The sequence below is a fragment of the Mus caroli genome, unplaced genomic scaffold (genome assembly GCF_978045245.1).
Source record: "Mus caroli unplaced genomic scaffold, Mus_caroli_1 scaffold_4, whole genome shotgun sequence".
In the NCBI taxonomy this organism is placed as follows: Eukaryota; Metazoa; Chordata; class Mammalia; order Rodentia; family Muridae; genus Mus; species Mus caroli.
In genome coordinates, this window is record NW_028227259.1 from 7,527,177 (window position 1) to 7,550,017 (window position 22,841).

The 22,841-nt window shown below is 43.0% G+C and overlaps 1 protein-coding gene across 1 annotated transcript in view; it reads left to right on the forward strand.

The window, feature by feature from the left end:
* Positions 1 to 204: 204 nt before the first annotated feature.
* The window catches only part of Reln (reelin), a 444,727-nt gene continuing 422,090 nt past the window's right edge, over positions 205 to 22,841 (forward strand). The window contains exon 1 of the mRNA XM_021163945.3: positions 205 to 712. Coding sequence (XP_021019604.1) covers positions 484 to 712 — 229 coding nt within the window. The 5' untranslated portion in view covers positions 205 to 483. The remainder of the gene's footprint in view (positions 713 to 22,841) is intronic.

Genomic DNA, 22,841 nt, shown 5'->3' on the forward strand with positions numbered 1-22,841 from the left:
GGCGGAGCGGGCAGTGGGTGGGCGGGAGGCGCGCGTGTGCTCCGGGCGCAGCCCGAGGTGCGGGCAGAGCCCGAGGGGGCGGGGACGGGCGCGGGGGCGGGGGCGCGGCTGGGACACGTGTGGCGGCGGCGGGGGAGGGGGCGGCGCCCGGGGCTTTAAGAAGGTGCGGAGGGGGCGGGCACTTTCCCAAGCCCGGCCGAGGGGCGTCGCGTGCACACCGGCGGTGGCGGTGCTCGGAGGCGGACGACGCGCTCTCGGCGCCCGCGGCCCCGGTTCCCCCCAGCGCTCTCGCTCCCGCGGCCCAAAGTAACTTCGGGAGCCTCGGTCTCCCGCCAACTTCCCCCCGCGGGCTCGGTTGCCCGGACCCGCTCGGCTCGAGCCCGCCGCCGGCTCGCCTTCCCCGCGCGCGGCTCCTCCGTGCCGGTGCCTCCGAAAGTGGATGAGAGAGCGCGCGGGGCGCGCGGCGGCACGGAGCGCGGCGGCATGGACCGCGGCTGCTGGGCGCCGCGGACTCTCGTCCTGGCTGTGCTGCTGCTGCTGGCGACGCTGAGGGCGCGCGCGGCCACCGGCTACTACCCGCGCTTCTCGCCTTTCTTTTTCCTGTGCACCCACCACGGGGAGCTGGAAGGGGATGGGGAGCAGGGCGAGGTGCTCATTTCCCTGCACATTGCGGGCAACCCCACCTACTACGTACCGGGACAGGAATACCATGGTAGGTACCACGGCATCCCTACGGCGCCACGGTGGCCCGCGAGCGCATCTTTCCATCCTTTTCCTTCTTCCCAGGGGCCAGCCGGCCGGAGACCAGGACAACCTCCTACCTCAGCGGGGTGCGCTGCCTGGGGAGAGAGAACAAAGTTAGTGGAGAATGGAGTCCTGAGTTGGGATTTCAACTGTCCCCTAACACATTTCGGGATAAACTGGTGCTTATGTGACAGGCCACACAAGCTTTGGGTACTGCTGTCCCTCCACCCCCACCCCCTCACTCCCTGCAGCTGCGGAACCTGCGCATCGTGTTTTCCTAACCCCAGTACTTAGATTCCAGACTTTTGTCCTGTTCTGGGTCCTCCTTGGTGGGTCCCCAGGTGGCGCTGGGGTTGTCACTGGATTTTGCCGGCCAGCTGCCGACAGATTGGAGCACTTTGGTCGGTGGCTGCCCATGCCGGCGGCCAGTTAAAAGTTCCCGCTGCTCTGCAGCCAGGAGTCCCTAGTGATCTGTCCTCAAGAAACAGAGCGGCTGTTTCCAACCCTTTATTCTTTTAAAGAGTCGTTTAAAATATCAGTGATTGATGATTTCTGTCATCCCCTTCATACTTTTAGCTTGGTGCTTGCTGTTGTTAGCATTGTCTGGGTGATGCTTACTAATCACTTGTGTCTGCACAGCTTTAAGTCCCTGGCAGGAGCTACAAGCTTCTCACCACAAAGGCGATCCCTCTCCTAAGGGATCAGTATGCAATCCTTCATCGAGGTGAAAGATTACTGCAAAATTGAATTTTAGCAACAAGAAGAGTAATTTAATGTAGTATGCAGTCCTTCATCGAGGTTAAAACATTACTCAAAAATAAAAATTAGCTACAAGAAGAGCAATTTAGTGTAGTACATATACTTTTAATCAAGTGAAATATGTGGGAGATAAACCATGTTTACTTTCTGTCTTCATACTGGGACTTCTTAATGATAGGAAATGTTAAATTGGAAATTTTCCATAAAATATTTATACCCAATGACATAAACTATCATTGAGTGAACTCATGCCATCCCACGGATGCTGTCTGTCTGTAATAGGCTACAGGTGTTGACAGAGCAGAAGGTGGCTGGCATTTCACATAGATTTGGAAGTGAAAAATTTGTAAAACTGCTTCAGAGTTTTCCGTTTCAGTAAAACCTTCCTGTCCACCTCCAAATGCCTTGGCTGAGTATGTGCATCCTAGATATTTAAACCAGTGACTTTAACAACTTCCTCAGAGGGGTGGCAGCCTTGTTCCTGCAATTTTATAATTTAATTTTAGGAAATCAATTTCTGTAACTAGTCCTTCCCAACAGTTACCTGGTGCTTTTTCTGAGATCATGGAAATCTTTGCAGTGAAAGGAATGCCAGTGTGGTGACCACCCAGACCTAACCTACAGACTGACTGAGACAGTGGTCATTCGGCGTGCCCCCTAGCAGATGTGTAGCCGGTTATCTGTGAGAGCCTGAGTCGGTGAGTGAGTGAAGGCTGGTCTAAAAGGTGCTCCTGTCAAGTTGTGAGGGGTGTCTCTGATGACAGAGCCGCATCAGCCCCCACCACACAGACCCTTTGTACAGCACCGCTCAAGGGAGTATCAGTGAGACTGAGAATAACCGTCTACAGCTTTTGGGTTTGCTGTAAAGTTGGCAGATGAACCACAGCCTGACTACAGTCATGTCACTAAGCCTGAAAAGAGGGGAACGAATGCATTATTTCAGACTGGACATCGTAGGGAACAGGTCATTAGAACCTCTTTTATGCCACCAGAAAAGATGGAGGGATTTTATTGAAAGGTCAAATTATTAGAGTAACGCCATTTTAAATTCCTGTTAAATATTGTATCAAAGTTTTAGCTTTGGGAACCAGCTGTATAACTCTAGGCCTTCAGTAAGTGTTTTTCCTATAAAATGCTCTACAGGTAGGAGAAATGCTTAAAACTGAAATTATACATATATGTGGCTTTTTAATTATTAAGCCTTTGGAAATGAAAAAATAGCATCTGTAAGAATTGACTCACTATAGGAAAACATAATAAATACATTTGTGGTTGACTCATTTTGATGAATGTTGAAAGCAGGAGGAGGTCATTTGACCAAAAGCCTACTTATGTAAGGAAATCTGTAAAATATGGGCTTGAGAATCTCTTTCTAGCCTTCTAAATCTTTTAAATGCAGCACTTAGGTCAGGAAAAAATGAGTTGTCTTAGATTTCCATCAAGCTTGGGGATTTGGATGAATGGAATTTGGGTGGAAAGCTGGTAGTTTTGAGTTTTTTTCCTTTTTCTTTCCCCCTTATGACTGTGTTGAGATAGAGCTGGCAAGTAGATCGGCACCCACCATAGACGGTTAATGGAGATGTCAGCTCCTCTCTGAGGCTTGGGCTGCGTGGCAGTGTATAATACAAGTGGTCCAAAGTCACACATTCTTGTATGAATTATATTTATTTAAAGATCTCCGTTGAAAGTCTTTGAGTCATATAGTACTAAAGAGTCTAAGCCTGTGATAGAAATGTCAAGATTTCTAACAGTAAGTAGTAAATCTGTTCACTTAATGAGCTTCTATCGCATAACAAAGGGTGAGAGTCAGGATCTCCTTCCTATTTGTTTTAAATTCTGTTATACAGGAAGGCTTTTTATGGCATTGTTAGTCATAGACAAACTATGATCTCTTCTCATGGATACACCACAGGACATAGTTGAGCAAAAAGGTACCACCTACTTAGTGTTGAATTAGAAAGGCCTCAGAATTTGAATGCTTTAGTTTTCTGGTATCCAAAGATACACTCAACTTCCCAATGGGATTTCTAGACTTCAAATCTGAGACTTTTTTGTAGAAATTCCCAAACAATTGGAAGAGGAAAGTGGTTCAGTCTAAGTGGTTCAGTCACAGAGCCATCTCTGTTCCCTGCCACACCCAAGGATGCTCTGTTTCTTCTAGGGACCAGCTCAGTTCTGTGAGACCTGTGGGGGCTGAGCTGAAGTCTGCAGCTGGCTCTGTGATCATACCTCCTCTTCACAAACAACCGGAGGTGGCTAATTACCATGTATTTGCAACCCCCCTTTCCTGTTGTCCAGTTAATTTACAGAGAATTGTGAATGTTACTTTCTTCCAGTTTTACTTAAAACTTCAGAAAGATGTTTATTCTTCTTTGCTTCGAACAGCTAATATCTCTGGGAAAGCAGATAATTTACTTGGGGACAGAAAAGCTTTTTGACATCTTGGAATTCATGTCAGATAAGAACCTGCCCACCATGTAACAGACTACGCAGTCACCATTGTGAAGCTAGGCATCCTCTAAGAGCATTGTAGAGCAAAGCACATGAGCCTGCCCTAATGCTTCAGCCTTCAGAAGGCAATTTACCATGATATGGAGATGGAATCCCTGTTCTTTTGGTAGCATAAAGCGAGGCAGTGTTTCATTAGCCATGAGAAATAGGCTCAGCAATACCCGACTGAAGGGAAGAATCAGCAGTAAGAACATGTCTGTAGTAAAATCAAGTTGGCGATGGTGGACAAGGAGCATTGCTCTGCACTTTGTTGACTCAACATTACTATCGGTGATTTTTTGATTCCATTTTTCTACTCCATCATTTTTTCACACGCGACATTGTTGGGAAGGCAGGAGAATCAATTTCCTAAGGCCCAAACTGAACATTCCCCTTTAAAAGGCATAATCAGGACGATGTGCTAGGGCTGCTTTGTTGTAATAATTAAAGTTACTACTTTGTAGGGAAATGTGCTCTGCAGCCAACTGGTTGCTGGTTTTTTTTTTTTTTTTTCAAAGAAAGCATGATATAGTGGCCTTTAAAGAACAGAATACAGTCTTTCTTAGACTTATTTTGAAAATACACCCCAGGCTTAGTTCCCTTTAAGGGAATGATGATACTATTTGAATGAAAGTCATTTCTGATTGCTAATGTAACTATTGTTGATTGGTGTATGGCCACTTTTCCTGGTTATGTTTTAGAGTCGGGAATCAGCACATGTATTCATCACATGCAGTTTCTAAGTGAAGTGCACCTGTGCCCTGTGCACATATGTCTATGCAAATTGGATGTTTAGAGAATTCTGTCTCACTTGTTACATATTTTATCTTACTCTCCTCGGTTTATTCCACTCATAGTTTACTGGTGTGGTTCATATTTTTTTGAAATCATATAAATCCTGCTTTGTGCAATTTATATTCTGTGTGTTTTAATTCCAGTCTCAAGCTGAAAAAAAAAAAAAAAAGCCCAGGTGTTTGGAATGCTAATCTAAAGCCTCTCGTCTGGGCAGAACTCTACTCCATGCATAGCACCACAGAACTTAGAATAATTCCCTTCATTTTTGTGAATGTTTATTTTGAATGACTGTTTTATTTAGATGTTAAAAATAAAAGATACTTGTACCTCTATAGTCACAAACCGCCTTACTCCAATAAACATTTCTTTTTATCTCTAAGAGGATGTTGGATATTTTAACAGGTTTCTCAAATAAGTACAAGTGGATTCCAGACTTTCCACTGACTGATACAGTTAAAAGAAAACATTTAAACGTGATTTTTTTGTTTGTTTCTTTCCCTGTTCTTGAGAGTTGGCCAACTTCATAGGATCATCTGTAACCCTAACTTTGGAACGATTACACATTAGGCCACCATTTCATTCTGATAATATCTAATGCTAATTTGGATAATTGTTAATTTTAATTAATTGGACTCATTACATCTTTAATCTTCCCAACTATTTGCTGAGGTACAACCTTTCACTTCAGCGAAGCTTCACATCTGAAAGCCATGAACTGAGGGACCAGTATTGTGTGAAGATTTGGAATTGAGAGGATTTGTAAAGACCCGTATGTTTTGCAGAAACAGAATAATTGGGCTTCTGTTCACTCAGTCCAGAAAAGAAAGAGGATGTAGTGCGTTCAGACTGTGTGAGTGAGGTCCTGTGAGCCAGGGAGAAAGGCTCATGCTAGAGTCACATAACTGACAAAGCAGGTAGAAAGGAAGCCAATTGATCAAAGTTTTCATTTACATGAAGACATTAATCTATATTACCTGATCTTAGACTCATTAATAAAGTAATCAGACTTAAATATAATTTCAATCCAAAATATAATTTCAATCTCATCCATGGTAAGCAAAAGTAAAAAAGTTTATAGAGTATATTGCATATTTTAGAAATTTAGATTAATTTTTAAATACCAAGCACTGCTCAGAAGTTACGGGTCCAGGCTGCTCTTGCAGAGAACCTGAGGTCGGTTCCCAGCAGCCACATCAAGGGCTCGCAGCCCCCAGGAACCCTCGCTCTCTCTACCAGAGGAAGCTGACAGGCACTTCTGGAAGCACTTGCAGTCACATGCACGCCCCCGTCCCCAACCCTTGATGACACATGATTTAAAATAAAATAAAGTGTTAAAAAGTAAAGATGGTGCATGACTTAAAAAGTCTGCTCACAGGCCGTCCCCGTGACGCGCCCGCCTTTGGGAAGGAGTTTGGAGAGTAGCAGACCACGCCTTGGCCGGATCCTCCAGGGGGGAGCTTCTTGAAAGCGTTTTCTGCACGCTGCTTGATTAAGTTTTTTTAAAATATGAGATTCTTGAAGACTACATATAATTTTTCCTTTAAGATCTATGCCTGGTAGGATTCAACTGTAGGACACAGTCTGAGGGTACAAGGTTCTGCCCAGGAGAACATTTAAAACTCCAGTATGCCTTTAATGCTAAACCAGCTTCCTTTAGACAAACAAAGCTTTTATTTTTTTATTTTTTTATTTTTATTTTTTAAATTAAGTTCTATTGATTAAAGGACTTCTTTTAGTCTGCTAAGCTGGCAGAGGTTTGAAATAGCACCACTTATCGGTGGGGATCACTGCCCACAGGCTGAGGGACCCAAGAAGTCAGACAGCTTATAACACAGTGCTCGCCTTCTGGCTCTTGCCAGCTTTGCTCCCTGGTTTTTCTTACCAGTTCCAACATGCCTTTCTTCTTCCCATTACAGCTTCCTGTTTCATTCTCTTTATTTTTTTCTCCCCCAAAACTACTTTTTTGTATTCTCTTTCTCCTCTTCAAATTTCCACCCACGAGTCCTCCTTTTGTGTGCTCTAAGTACCATGTATAATGTGAAAGATGTCACATTATACATGATCCTTGATATTTACATCCCAAGTTATAGTCACTGACCATTTGCAGAGACTGAAGTGGGCGCATGGTGCCTTAGAATATATTTTCATGACATCCACAGGCATTATGGCATAATTTTTTAAACTGTTGGTTGTTCATTCCCAGTAGAAAAGTAGCTCCCCTTTTTACAGTATAAATCTCTCAGAGTTTGCAAGCCTATAGTTATTTAATTCTGAGTGAACTACTCTCCTCACCCTAGTCAGTATGCAGAATCAGAAGCAAAGGCAGATAGACCCTCTAGTGCCAAGTTACACCCGAACCCTAGTCCCCATTTCTAAGTCTAATCTTATTTCAGAATTGCAGCTATTTTGAAAATACACGATAGGTATTACTGATAGCAGCTTTTGCACTTGGCATGCTTACCCTATATTCCAGGGGACAGCAACAGATAAGAGTTGTCATCCAATAGATGACTGTGAGCATCCACTTCTGTATTTGCCAGGCACTGACATCGTCTCACAAGAGAGAGCTATATTAGGGTCCTGTCAGCAAAATCTTGCTGGCATATGCAATAGTATCTGGGTTTGGTGGCTGTTTATGGGATGGATCCTGGGGTGGGGCAGTCTCGGGATGGTCTTTCCTTCTGTCTCAGCTCCAAACTTTTCTCATAATGGAGGAGCTAGAGAAGGTACTCAAGGAGCTGAAGGGGTCTACAACCCTATAGGTGGAACAACAATATGAACTAACCAGTACCCCCAGAGCTCGTGTCTCTAGCTGCATATGTAGCAGAAGATGGCCTAGTCAGCCATCACTGGGAAGAGAGGCCCCTTGGTATTGCAAACTTTATATACCCCTGTACAGGGGAATGCCAGGGCCAGGAAGTGGGAGTGGATGGGTATGGGAGCAGGGCTAGGGGGAGGGTATAGGGAACTTTCGGGCTAGCATTTGAAATGTAAATGAAGAAAAATATCTAATAAAAATTGTTTTTGAAAAACAAAAAAGACTTGTTCATCCATGCATATCCAATTTTGTTTTGCTATTGTGTGTCACTCCTTAAGGAAAATCCTAAATTAGGCATATTGAGCGTAGTCACAAAATTCAAAGGAAATTCCAAGTACTCATTACCAAGTATGTATGATGAGAATCCTCTTCTTATACCAAATTAATACATGACTTCCCTATATTTATAAAAAAGCTGATAATATAGCTTTGGTCCAATGAAAATTTTGTTTGTTTAGCCAATTCCAATTATGTTTGTTCATAGTTATGATAACACTCAAAAAATGGGCATGTGTCTTGGTGGTGGTCTAAGAAGGATGATAGAATAAAGACACCAGTATTTATCAAATACCTTATGCAGAATAGTCTTAAAATGCAAATCTCTTTCTGCTGGATTAGAATGGAACAATACTGATTTTTGTACTAGAGTTGCTAGATCAAAGGCTGAGTGGAGAAGCTTAAGTTCACAATAGTCCAGTGGTAAATTGGAAGGGGAGAACATTTACAATAAAACACACACTAGCCAGGAAGGACTTCTCCAGTGTATTCTTAGGTCACTGTAGCAAGGCTGATATGAATGACGGGTGGCCATTAGGTTGGAGGGAAGTATGGGGCAGATTCCACAATGTATCGGCTTCTTAACCTGCTCCTGTCAGCAGGTGGAGTTGGCATCTTCTTCACTAGACTGTACTGGAGGGAGAGTGTCCTGGTTTTTGACTCTTGTCATGCCATGATGGTGGGATATGTTTATTATTTTCACTAGAATGTCCTTTCATTTTGTTCTGGTGAACTCTGTGACCAGTTAAAAATGTCTTTCAAGTCTCTCTGTAACATAGTCTAGTTCACTGATAGGAATGGGTGGCATCTCTAGGAAGTTGGATAAAATCGGGGAAGGGGATCTTGAAAATGACTCAGCAGGTGCGTAACCATCTCTGCTGGTGGGGTGGGGGATGGATGCATTAGTATTATCACAAGGCCATGTGCTGAGAATGCTCACGGTCCTTGTTTATACCAGTCCTGAAAGAATGTTTAGATTGCTATTATCACAAGAAATTACGCTTCTGTCATCTGTTGGTTATGCTTCTTGTATTAAACTCTGAACAGCCTAATCCTCTCATATAATTACTTTTGGTAACTTCATGGAACAGTATGCTTTCAGAATATCTCCGAAAAAAGGCTATTTCTGCAGGTTTCAAAGAATGTGCATGTTATGTTAACGTCACTTATACTTTGGGAAAGTAACCTCTGCTTGACCCCCAATTTCTGGAATTTCTTATTTACCATCAATTTATGTTGTAAGTTTCTTTCACTGAGCTCTGTTTCCTGGCTTTCTGATCTCTCTAAAGTACAGTGTCACCATATGTAAATCCTGTTGACATTTAAAACACAGCAGACATATGACACAGTTGTAAATGTGAGTTCTGCCTCAACTTTAACCTTGTTTGTTATGGCTGGCTCAGCCTCCAGGACCAAATCCAAGCCTGCCTTTCTCCAGTGTATTCAATACTGACAGAGGAAACAGGCATTCCTGCCCTACCTTCAGGAACACGCAGTCTCCCATTTGGTTCAGGCACCTTTGTGAATGATGAGAAATCCTATGATCAGATCCAGTTCTTTTTACACTTCCTTTTCCCGTATAAACACTTCCTGTCTTTTCATCCTGCAAAACATGATCTATGTTGCGTCCACTGATTGTGGTGGGAACTAGGAGGAAATTAGTTGGTCCTCAGTTCCTAGGAAAAATGAAATGTAAAAGGATTTGGGGAATGAAGAGACAGCGCAGTAGTTTAGAGCACACACTGTGCTTACAGAGGATGGGTGTTCAGTTTTTATCACTCAACTGCTCAAACCTGAACAGAACCCTAGCTCCAGGGACAGCACACTCAGGTCTCTGTAGGCTCTGTAGCCTCAGCTCCAGGGGACAGAACACTCTCTGTAGGCACCTACTTGAGACTCATGTGCATATACCCACACAAAGATACACAAACACAATTAAAAATAAAATAAATACTAAAAAAAAAAAAGAAAGAAGGAAAGAAAGAAAGAAAGAAAGAAAGAAAGAAAGAAAAGAAAAGAAAGGAAAAAAGACAAATGGCTCTCCACTCTCATTCCAGGCACTGATACTATCTGGAAAACAAAAAACTCAAGAAACTTCTAAATAATTAATAATGCTACCAATCACAGCCAAACTTAAAGTAGAGGTTAATATGTGCCAGACACCCACACCTTTTGTGCACTAATTCATGTGGTTTTACCAGGACATCTTGCCCTTCCCTTTTATGGAAGCAGAGCTGAGTCACTGAGGAGTAAATAATTTGTGTGTGAGTTAGATGCTCTTATTGATAGTCCTTAGTCTGTCCTGCCCTAGAACCCATACCTTTGTGCAGTTAGTTTTGGGAATGATGTTTATCTTACGAAAGCGAAAATAACAGGAGTTAAAGTCAGTTTAAAAAAAGAGAAAACTAAGAATTGGAAGCCAATTTTATTATTTTTAAAATAAAGTCAGCAAATAAAGATTGCAAAATCAAACCAGAAAGCTAACCTTTGTGAAACATGGCTGGAATTTCCAAGTCCACCGTTCCTTGTTTGACCAAACTTGTCTTTCTGCTAAAGCACGAGGAAAGGTGTCATCTGGCCTATGTGGCGCCAAAGAATTAACATGCCTTCAAAATGTGCTGACAAAAAGTATTTAAAAATTAAATTTTTGTTTAAATATAGTTTTTAACGCTTTTGAAAATTTGACTTTTTGGTAAAACTTCTGCTTCACCAATAGGATCTGAATATCTGAAGAATATTAAAAGTTTAGGTGGAGACAGACTTTTAAGGATATTTTGGTTGAATGTGAAGGAATTTTAACCTCGCAACATTATTGTTCTGACAAGGGATCATTATCCAAAGGCCTTCTAGGTCTGTATGGTCTGGCTGGAATGCCGACACACCCTTAGTACTTCCCTTTACTCCCTAACCACTGAGGGCAGCTCACTTAAATTCAGACAGTGCAGTAGAGGTTAGTTCAGTTCAGTTTGGTACAGTTCCGTTTAGTTCAGTGACTAAAGCTGAGTTGAGTTCATCTGTGAGTTCATGCAGAGGCAGTTGAAGCCAGAGAATACAAAGGAGCCAGAAGATTAGAACAAATTGGCAGAGCTAGTTTGAGGCCAAGCAGAGCGATTCAGTGAGAAGCTTTGAGAAGTCAGATTGAAGCATTCAGCCAGAAGAGGAGTTTGAGCCAGAACAGCTGAGTTGAACCAGCCAGCCAGAGTTCAGAAAGAGCCCGAAAGGGTGAGCTTATTCAGTAGTAAGTTATGAGACAACAGTTACATCTGGCAATAAAAGTTACATTTACAGTTGAAACCTATCTGTGATATAGTCCTTTCTTTAGGAAGTTCTGTCTGTGTTACTTATCCTGTGAGGCTGAGTGGCATGACCCACACTGGGGTCCTTGTTGGCAACCCAACCTTGTTGGGTGACTTGTTGGCAACACAGTCAACACTAGTTCTACAATGTCAGCCTTTCGTTCCCACTCCAGATCCTAGAGCAACAGAAGAACCCGTGCAATAGCATTTTCTTTGTACTTAACTTGGTTGATGTATTTTTATACTCGAATCTTTTTATCCTTGCCTCCAAAAATTTTCATCTTCTGATATAAAGTCAGAGCTCAGCTCTAGGTTCCAGTGGGGTGGCGAGAGGTGAGCCAGACAGGACCACAAAGCTCTGTGTCTGCTGAGCAGAAGCTGTCCCTGCCTCAGACTCCTTTAGTACATATATGTCATGATCATCACTGTCAACCCTTTATCCTGGAGGTTGACATCAGACTAAGATCGACATTTAGTTATAAGTGAAGTCAAAATGTAGAGGGCAGATTCTGTTTTGTGGAATATACAGGGAGTAGAGGGCCTGGAGTCCATTCTTATGTTGCCTAAAAAGAAAAAATTGACCTCATTAAACTCCAATAACTCAAAAGCCAATAAGCACCTTTATTAAAATGTCATAAAGAGTGGAAATGTCCCATGTGTAGGTGTCTTTTCTCAAGCCTGACACACGAGGCCATGTGTGTTGCTGGCATTTTCTGATGGGTTAGTCTGTGAGCCTCCTAGTAGGTAAGGAAGGCACAGTGCAGTTTATCAGGATTTCTGACCTAAAAGTGCAAGGGTTAATATCTTTAGATATTTCCTTTAAATAAAAATGGCTTATTCTAGACTGTTGACACACCCTCAGACAGATACTTCGTTGTGAACTATTTTAAACAAGTAGAAACTACAGTAAATGAACATTTAAAATTGATATCACTAATGAGTACCCAGAAGGTAGCCATAGAATGCAAACACGGTTGACAGCAAAGTCTCCATTTGCTGAAATGTTTAGTGCCCCTAACATTGATGTCATAGCTGAGTGAGTTCCTGTCCCCAGAATGGTCACCCACAAGCATTTCTACAGCACCGTGGGCAGCAGGGAATCCTTGTCCACATATAAGACAGAAAATCTTCAACAAGATGCAGGATCAGTTGGCAACTAATGGAAAACTGTTGAGCCTTTTGAAAGAATATCTAATTGTTTATAATATGCAAGGACTTGGAGGACATTGTGCTAATTGGAATAAGCTGGGAGACAAATGTGGAATTCAAAATGTTAAACTCAGAAGTAGGGTGAGATGGGCTGGGGAGGGGCTCAGCTGCCAGCCAGGTAGGAATAAGTTCAAGAGAGTTGGCTTTATTGGCAGACATGATGACAAATTCCCATAATCTGGTGGCACAGATCTGAGGCAAGATATGTGAATGTTCAAAGTCAGCATGGGCTGTATAGTAAGACCTTACTCAAAAGAAGTAAACAAGACTTACTGCATACATAACTATCGTAGTTGGGAATATATTGTATAAATGCTATGAAATTTAAAACCTGTCAAGGGCTCAGACTGTAGCCCAGTGGTAGAACACTTGCCTCAGACGCATAGGATTTGACCTTGGTCGACAGCCTGCCAAACAGACATCTACCACAAAAAAACCAAACCAAAACAAACCCTCAGAAAGGGCCTCCATTATCTTGGCTAATTTAAGATGAACGGATCTTTTTATTAAGTAAGAAGAATGTACAGGAAAGAGTTACCCTCAGAACGCACAGGTTTTAGTGTTAAGTGACCTTTGACCTTTATCAGCTGCCCTAGGGCTGTGTAGTTCAGAGAGGAAAGGATGCCTACCTGTTGAAAGCAGAGACCAACTATGTCTCACGTGACTAAAACTCACAAACTGAAGGTAGATCATGTCTGGAAGGAAAGCAGGAACCCCACCCTTGGAAATCATGAGAGGCTGTCTCAGGTGTTGGTTGATGCTGCTGATAGCACCCCAGCTGGCAGGAAACAGTACAGGTGCTCACCCGGGGTTAGGGCGAGCCCTCTCCTCCCTGCCCTTTCACGTGCCATTGCATTTTACATTCAGCTTCCTAGAACAACTATCAGAGTAGGCTTCCTGGGGCAGCGTGGATGGAGATGCTCTTCTGTCATACACATGATCCAGCCTAAAGGTAATTTATGTGGCTTTGCAATTTTGTGCCAGTGTCTGGGTCTCTTGCATGTTAACCGTGCAGTCTGCTTGCCTGTCTTGCAGGAACCCACCTTCTAGCTTCTGCTGACTGCTCTTCACTAGACCACCAGGGATCTTGTTCTTAGCCTCCTTCAGGAATTTATGAGAATACACATGGCTCTGCTTTCAGTTGTACTATCAAACACCCATCTCTGCATTCACTAGGAAATGTCACAAGGCTTCTTTCAGGACCAAGGCAGAGCTTGTCACGGTGGACCGTCCTTTTTTCTCTGACACATCCTCAGTGGACTTCTGAGGCTCTGACTTGGTCCCTGCCTGCCTGACTACAGATTCAGAGGACCCAGGGTTGTCTTTGCTGCTCTCTCTCTTCATCTGCCCTTTTCTCCCCAGCGATGTCATCTGTCCTAACACTTTAAGTGCCATCTACACACTGTTAACTCCCAAACAACTGTTCTCTGCTTAAGCTTGTTACTGCTGACTTAATGCCTGCACTTGGCTGTCTGCCCAGAGCTTCCTGAACCTCTTCATCATGGCATCCCTTCACAAGCTCCTTCTGGAGTCTCCCCAACTCTCCACATGACAACTTGCTGTCTGGAGATAGCCAGCCCTCTTCATTGTTGTCTAATGGCCCCTTCCGGTCCCCACTCTAAGGCTTTGCAGCTGTATATTCCAGCCTTCTGGGTCTCCCCTGCCTAGCACAGCCAGCTTCTCCTCACCTTCCTTGACTCTGCCTTGTGCTCAGTGGTTTGGGCATCCAGCTACGACCAGGCTGGTGCTGTTCTCTGCTGCATACTGTCTACCTCAGGCCACCCCAGGCTTCCTACCCAGCATTCCATTCAGTTTGCCATTTCCACAAACAAGGTGGCCAGAATTTGAATAATAAATGATAAGGTAATTTTACCTGTATCTTTTGTTCCTCAGTCTCCTAGAGAAAAAGATGGAAATCCCATTCTGTGGCCTACAGGACTTGGCGGTGACTGTCTCCAGTTTCTTTTCTGATGTCCTATTTTGTCTTTTTTCTCATCTGTCTTCCACAGAAATCACGAGGGCTTCATCTCTCTCCTCAAGTGTGGTAGGATTCTACTACCTCAGCGATTTTACATTTGCAGTCCTCCTGGTTAGCATGCATATCCCAGGATTGCCTCGTGCTTGGTCTCAGAGATTCCAGCCATAGTCAGCTCTAACCTCAGTGAGCAATCCCTGGCCACACGACCTAAGGCAGGCCCCTTCTTTCCCAGTGCTTATATTTCCATGGGCTACGTTATTTCTCTTTGTACGGTGTCAGACATGTCACTGAACAAAAATCATGTGTGGGATTTCCTTAAGAGTTATAATTGTCTGAATGTGATAATCCCAAAAAAGTAATTAAGAAGATGACATATAAAGATGTATGTAAGTGTACAGTTCCTGACTTTGACTGTTGGGTGGATACTAACAACGCCTAACAAATCTGAAAGTCATATTTTCATTTTCCCACCCTCCATAGTACAAAATTCTCATGACTTCTGTGAGACCATGCAAGGCTATTTATAGCAGCTTTTGGGCTGGCCTTACTTTAACTATATGTTAGCATATCCCAAAAGTTCTCATAGCAATTAGTAACTATAATTATTAATAGAAACTATAATGGATTTTACGTTCTTGTTCCCAGAAGCTTGTCTGGGCTGTACCATAAATAAAGCCGAAGCAATCTTGATGAATGGGGGATAGTTTTTATTTAAATTTTCATCTGGATGGGAATAAATAATTGGAGGACAGACTAAAATAGTTCCAGCAGATATGCAGCAACCATATATAAAACACGTAAAAATAACAACTTAAAAGTTGTACCAAAAATTCATCTTTTAAGAAGAAGTGTTCCTGACTAGGGATAGTTGATTAGAGAATAGCATTTGAGACAGGTGCTTTGTGCTTTGTGTCAAGGAATTAACACCTCTGGATCCTGCATTATGTGGCGTTTGCCTTATCTGTTAAATCCTTTGCTTATTTTAAAACATGTTTGATAGTTTCATCATTTCTAGGATGGATTTTAGCTGAGTTCATCACCATTTTCCTCTCTTTAACCTACTCCGCTGCTGAAATCCGTATTTCTAACATGTTTCTCTCCAACTTTAATCACACCTACAGGTGTGTGGTGTATGTGATGTGTGTGTACACATGAGAGAGAGAGAGAGAGAGAGAGACTGAGTTTAGTTAATTTCTTGCTCAAGGTTACTTTCTGGATCAGGGCTACACTACTGAAAAAAAAATGTCACTCCTCCCCCAATAGTCCTATTTACCATAGTCCCGCAGGGAGGGGGTGAGGCCTTATAAGCTCTTCCACCATCCTTTTCAGTATTGATTTTAACAACTTGTTGGTAATGCTAGTAATCCTATGTAATATATTCTGTATTTCCCCAGTTTTCCATTATGAATTTCTTTATATATAGTCAAAGGAACATGGGATTGTCTTATGTGTGTTTCGGCTTTGATCTGGTAGTAGATGTCTATTGCTGATTCATTCTTGTTGAACTCATAGCATGGTGAGTCAGCCTGAGCGTGCTGTGTCTGTAATGCAGACACACAGCCTTGCTGTTCTAGGAGCATTGGCAGAGCTACAGCAGTGTCTTTGGAGGTCTTTACACATTGGAATCATCAAGGAAACCCCCAGGAGAAAAGTGTAGCAAGAAAGCTTGTGAAAAGGATACTTGTTTACCGTTTCATAATCTTTGTAACATTGGGGGCCGAAACCTTCCATGTTTCCTGTGTTGGCAAAGAATGGGCTGTGTATTGTACAAAGAAGTACCCCAACCAGAAGGCAACACAGTTTCTTTCTGAAAAGAAGGGTGTGCCGCCACCCACACTGAGCTAGCCAGCAGACTCGGACAGAAAGGTCACTTAGCTTTGCTTCTGACACAGGTGGTGGGTGACTGTGTCTCCCACTGATGGGAGCTGGGATCTCAATCTGTCATGTGGCTTCATGGTAATTGGGTTGAAGGAAGTGAAGGAAAGGGGCGGAGGCTAGCAACCTCTGCTCATCAACCTTCGGAAGCACAGCAGGACCTTTGTGCAAACAAAGCTTTACCAAGCAGGAGAGTTTTTCCGAGGTGGGAGAGAGAATGGAGTATTGGCCTCTGGCAGGCTAGCCACCTTTGATAGAAAAAAAGTTTCATTCAATTGTATATGAATTAAATAAAGGGACAGCTTTGTTTGACCTCAGTTGGGAACTTTATTTTGCCCAGAGATGACTAAAAATGAGCCATGAGATTTGATCTTGGAACTGTCAGTAAACTTACAAACCAGGAACTTGTTCATAAGAATGGGGTGTATTGTGTACCACTGTAAGAATTACGTAGCCCAAGTCACCTTCCTTTCAAAGGACCACCTCTCCTAGTCCTCTCTCCCTCCATATATGTGGATGTCGAGGCGGGATGCTGATAAGAGAAGTCACGGGGGTTGTGGTGAGCTCATTTTTGTGGTGTCTTCTGACCTCAGTTTTATGAAGACTACCAAAAGGTTCTCATATGCTTTCTACTATTTTTCAGAGGACTTAATTTATTAATTGCATATAAGTATAAAACATTTAAATATATAAGCATAAGTATGTTTCCATATCTTTATATATATATATATATCACACACAATAAAGGGGCTCATTATTGTTTCATACATACACATGATGTCTAATGTGTTTGGATCTTATCTACCTTTCTGTCCCCTTCTCTCACATTGATCCTCTTTCTCTTCCCAGTCAGGCTTTCTTTTAGTTAAGTGTGTTCATTTTTATGTAGGATAACTTAATGAGCTTGCTTAGGGTTGATTACCTGAACATGGGCGGGGTTTATTTACTGGCCCATGGGCATGACCTGTACCACTGAAGTAAATGTCTTACTCTTTCCCAGGTACCACCAACTGCCAGTAAATCCTCATGGAGGGCTGGGCTCTCTTGAGTCCCTCCCTACACCATACGAGATTATCATAATTATGCAAGTACGTGTTGTATATAGTTGCCATTGTGTGAGTTTATGAGTACAAGTCCTGTCTGTGCCCAGAAGACAAAGTTGCACAGCAACTCACCCATTGCTCTGGCTCTTAGAGTCTTTTTAAAATTTCATGTGTTTTGATACAAATGAATGTTTTGTGAATGTATGAACAACACTTGCCTGCAGTACCCAACCATGCCAGAAGAGGGCATCAGATCTCCTGGGCCAGGAGTTTAGGTGGTTGTGAGCTGCCATGTGAGCCTGGGTATTGAATTTGGGGCCTTGAAAGAGCCATCTCTGCAGCCCCTGACTCTGATATTCTCTTTGCCCCTGTCTGTGATACACCCTGAGCCATGAGGGCTTGGTATAGCTATCACCTTAGGGGTGAATCTCCAGCAGCCCCTTAGTCTCAGCAAGCTCACCGATGTTAGTGCACTGCCCACTGCAGAGAGAAGCTTCTCTGACCAGAGCAGACAACAGCGCTAAGCTATGAAGGGAAAATGACATTCAGAGGCAGGTTGGTGGCCTGAGGTAGCTCCCCACTAGGCAGAGCAGCAGAAGCCACTGGCAGTCTGTCCATTGGATTCTTGAAAACCTGCTTTTGGTTTAGTTAAGCTGAGCAATCATCTGGACCCTCACTGAAGAAGAGTCCTGGTCCATCTTTGGGAGGCTGAGCAGGAGGAGCTGTGGCATTGCCTTAGAAAGTGGATTGATGAGCAGTGAGGTGGGAGATTTCAGGGTCTCTGCATAACCCTCACTTTGTGTACTGGCTAGTTTTGTGTCAACTTGACACAGCTGGAGTTATCACAGAGAAAGGAGCTTCAGTTGAGGAAATGCCTCCATGAGATCCAACTAGTGATCAAGAGGGGAGGTCCCCTTGTGGGTGGTGCCATCTCTGGGCTGGTAGTCTTGGTTCTATAAGAGAGCAGGCTAAGCAAGCCAGGGGAGGCAAGCCAATAAAGAAAATCCCTCCAGGGCCTCTGCATCAGCTCCTGCTTCCTGACCTGCTTGAGTTCCAGTCCTGACTTCCTTTGGTGATGAACAGCAGTATGGAAGTGTAAGCTGAATAAACCCTTTCCTCCCCAACTTGCTTCTTGGTCATGATGTTTGTGCAGGAATAGAAACCCTGACCAAGACACTGTGCTTGCATGGAGACAGAGCAATGTGTATGGGTGCACTGGGCTGATGAGACCTGAGGAAGACCAGAGTAGTTACTGGTGACGGCAGGGGAGGAAGCCTGGTTCAGACACAGCATTGTGTCTGGAACAGATGTGTTAGAATTCTGCATCTGCTGCACTTGGCCTGTTCATCTGTATAATAGCACCCATCTCTCAGTGTTAGTGAAGGCCATTTGTTACACATGGTAGACGCTCAGTGGGTCTTAATTGCTACCAGAAAACTGCCAACAAGAGTGTTTCTGAGACTTTACAGGAATGAACGGGGCTTGGTTTACGGGGTATGCGGTAAGGTGTAAGTAGTGGCAGTTTTGAGGAACATCAGTTTTGGAAAGGCTTGCAGGTTCCCGTGGGAAGATTTTGGATTCATTCTATGTATTATTTCCTTGGGGCAAAGATGTGGTAAGTCACTATAGGACAACCGGTTAAAGATTGGTGGCTTCTTTTGTTCATTCAGTGCTTGCATTTGTGAACTAAAGGATGCCAAGGAGCCTGGTGTCTGGTAGTTTTACAGTTGCCAGTGTTTTCCAGTACACTTGCTTCTAATCCTGGCTATTCAGGCTGGTGTATAAAGCACAGCCACTACATTCTAGCCATTTAACTCGGTACAAAACACAGCCACAGTCCGAGCATTCAGTCCCATGGTACAAAACACCACAATGCTTTTTAAAAAGTGGATATTTTATGTTACTTAATGTTACACTCAGAGCAAATGAGTTAGCTTTTCTTCATAAGTTCTAAATGCAGAGGTGATAGGACTAACCCAAGTTCCAGGGACAGGGACAGGGTGAAGGGCAAGGCTTGGATGAGTTCTCACCGTGCCCTTATTTAAACAGTTTCGTATTTTAATTTAAGGGTATAAAGTAAAATCTTTTCCAAATGTTGAACACTGTTGACACAAATGCTGTAAATGTTCTGATTTAATTGAAACAAAGGACTTTGCTGTGTCAGCAGAAAGAGAAGAAGATCTTAGGGTTGCTCTGATCCAAGCAGCGAATCATGGAAATACACAGAAAAATTGGTTATCACTACTGATACTGACGTTAATTTTCTATGCCCAATGGTCTATTTAGAATAGGCTCCTAGCTTCTAAGATAAAGAGATTCCAAGGACCAAAATACATCACATAGTCTTTTCAAAACTACAGAAATGGTGGTTTTATTTTATTGTTTCCATCGGAAAACCATGGTTTTATGAGTATGATGCTATAACATTCTGGCTTATTTATTCAAGTTGTCATTTTAAAAGGCCACACAATAATGTATTTTCTACCATTTATGTTGATGGCATTGCTCAGGGCAACCATTTCCTTCCTGGGGACAAAGACACCTCATTTGCTCTGAGTCCCGGATCCTTTTCAGCACACAGTAAGATGTAGTAATGCATTCCTTTTCGTAGATGTGCTTGTGCTATGGAGGGTCATGAGCACCACTTTTAAACGTCTGTATTATTTTGATTTTTAAAATACATGCCATAATGTTTGAGACATCTTGGCCCCAAGGTATACACAAGAAACAAAAGTTCTCTGGCCCCCATTTAGCATGGTGGATTTCCATGACAACGTGTACTTAATGTAATATAGTGGTGCTGCTGCCTGTGCATCCATATGTGTGAGAGGTGTGTGTCTCTCACGCACATACATGTGTAGGGAATGGAGAAGGAGAAAATTAAACACATTCAGCCTGCGGCCAGTTAGGATGGGGAGGGGCAGGTAAGGGGCCTCATAGATGAAGGCCATGGCAGTGATCAGGGAATGAGGGGGAAGAGTGGTCAGTGGTCAGCGTGGGCCAGGAATACAGATGTTGTTACAGGTGCTGGATACTGCTCTCAGGAGCAGCCGGGAGTGATGGGGAGTTGGCAGTATTAGGGAACCATCTAATATCATCCAAAATAAAGAAAGAAACCCAGTCTCAGACTAGAAAAAGGACATTCTTCTCTAGCATTTTCAAAGCTTTCAGACTTCCTTATTTTTAAGGGGTTGAATAGGTAGAAAGCCCTGTCCATCTGCACATGAACACTCAGAAATTAAATATTTCTATTCCTAAAAGGTAGCTAAGGTTTCACTTCATGTTTCCTACTTCTGGAAACGCTGCTAAGTATTTAGGTGTGTGTGCGCGCGTGCGTGCGTGTGTGTGTGTGTGTGTGTGTGTGTGTGTGTTGTCTTTTAATTTTCATTACTTCGAGATGGTGGTGTGTGTGTGAGAGAGAGGTGGGGGGCTATGTATATGTTCTTGCGTGTAGGTATGCAGGTGGAGGCCAGAGAACATTTGGGTATCTTCCCTTAGTGCCTTCCACCTTATATCTTGAGATATGTTTTGTACTAAACTGAGAGATGAACCTAAGGCTTACAGATTTGACTAGATCACTTGGCTCTGAGGATCCTCCCTCTACTCTTCTGGCACTGAGGTCATGGATGCTTGCCACTGCACCCAGCATGGATTCAGGGGATGCAAATTTGGCTTCTCAGCTTGAGCAGCAAGCATTTTACCCACCGAGCCATCTCTGTCATCTCAGGATGATGCTCTAACTCAGATGAGCAGTATGAAGAAGTGACTCTCCAAAGGCCATGGTGCTAAGTAGGTAAGCAAAACCCAAAACAGAGGGGCCTGGGCTTGCAATCCCAAGTTGCTCTTGGTATATTCACCACAAACAAACAAACAAACAAAGAATGTGCCAGCAGGCAGCATATCTGTTTATATTTCTTTGCCTTTGAGTTTCAAAGACTGCCATTTCTGTCATCTGGTAACTGCTCATTTACTTTTTTTTTTTTAACATTTTTGTGCCAATTATTTTATACACACACACACACACACACACACACACACACACACACATATATATATATATATATGAAAAAAATATATATACTTACATGTAAAAAAACGGGGTCAGAGGACCCAAGTTGTTGCCAGTCATTGTCATTGTCAATGACAGCCAGTCATTGTCGCCTCCTCCTCCTTTTCCTCTTCAGTTGTTGCCAGTCATTGTCAATGACAACCAGTCATTGTCGCCTCCTCCTCCTTTTCCTCTTTCTCTTCTTCTTCACCTTTGTCTGCATCTTCGTCTTCACCATCACCATCTCTAAGTCATTTGTTCCACAGCCACAGTTAAGACAGTTCAGCATCTTCCTGGGATGGTCAGTGGCCAACCAAAGCTTTTCAAAGTTGATTTTGGGTTTCTTATAATTTAAAACATGCAAAAAAGATAGCTTGAGGGGAAAAGTTGTGTGTTTTCATTAGGACCTTGAAGAACAATTGTACTGTCTTCTCTCATAGTTGCCTTTGCTTAGCTTACCTAAGAACGCTGAAGCCCAAGGGGGGCCTGTTTTCTGCCCTGCGTTTTAAACCCTTATCCCTTAGCACTTTCTGAACAAACACATAACCCATAATCTCATCTGAAGCCCATCATCTGCACTGGCAGTTTCCACATTCCTCTCTGGACACATCTCCAGAACCTGCCAACTGCACATGGAAGGTTCTTGTCAGTTTCTGAAGAGTAAAATCAACTTGTATGTGAAGAGAACACCTTGCTTAGTGCAGCCTTCTATATTGTTTATATTGGCCTTGCCATTTCTAGCTTTTGGAAAACACTTTTGCAAAACATCGTTTCCTGTATCTAAAGAAAGATTTGGGATCCTGACAAGAGATTTAAATGCATAGCCGCCTTCATGCCAGATATGCACACACACAGACATGCATTAGTCAATGAAGGTACCAGATATGCGCACACACACAGACATGCATTAGTAAATGAAGGTACCAAACGTAAGCTCCAGTTTCATTTTCTTAGCAGTAGCACTAACCTGGCTTTTAGGAACAGACTTGTACTAAGAAGATTTTGTTATGTCTTTACATCAGAACCAAAATGGAGGTGGGGACCAGGAAGTAATAAGACGAATAAAACATACACCATGGTAGATTAGAAAAACAAAGATAAGAAAATCAAACTCATTGTGGGCAGGATATAAGTAGTGGCAGAAGTGGGGGTCTGCAGAACAGCACCCCCAAACTGACATTTGAATGGACTTGTAGGAGATGAAGGGCTTTGTCCTTTTTTTCCTTACAGGGGAGGGCAATATCTTCAGAGATTCAGGGAAGAAAGAAAATAGAATAGTGGAAGGACAGAGCTAGTAGTTGAGTCAACTTATCCAAGGACTGATAGAGAGCCTTCAGAAAGATTTTGAGCCAAGGGGGAGACACTGAGTTTTCTCTGTGTTGCTGAATTGAAAATGAATGGCTGGTGCTAGGATGAGCATCACAAACTAAAGCTGCAGTTCAGTTGGGCGTCTGAATACTGCCGGACTAGAGTGGTCTCAGCGGTGTGTGTTGAAGATAAGATGTAGGTA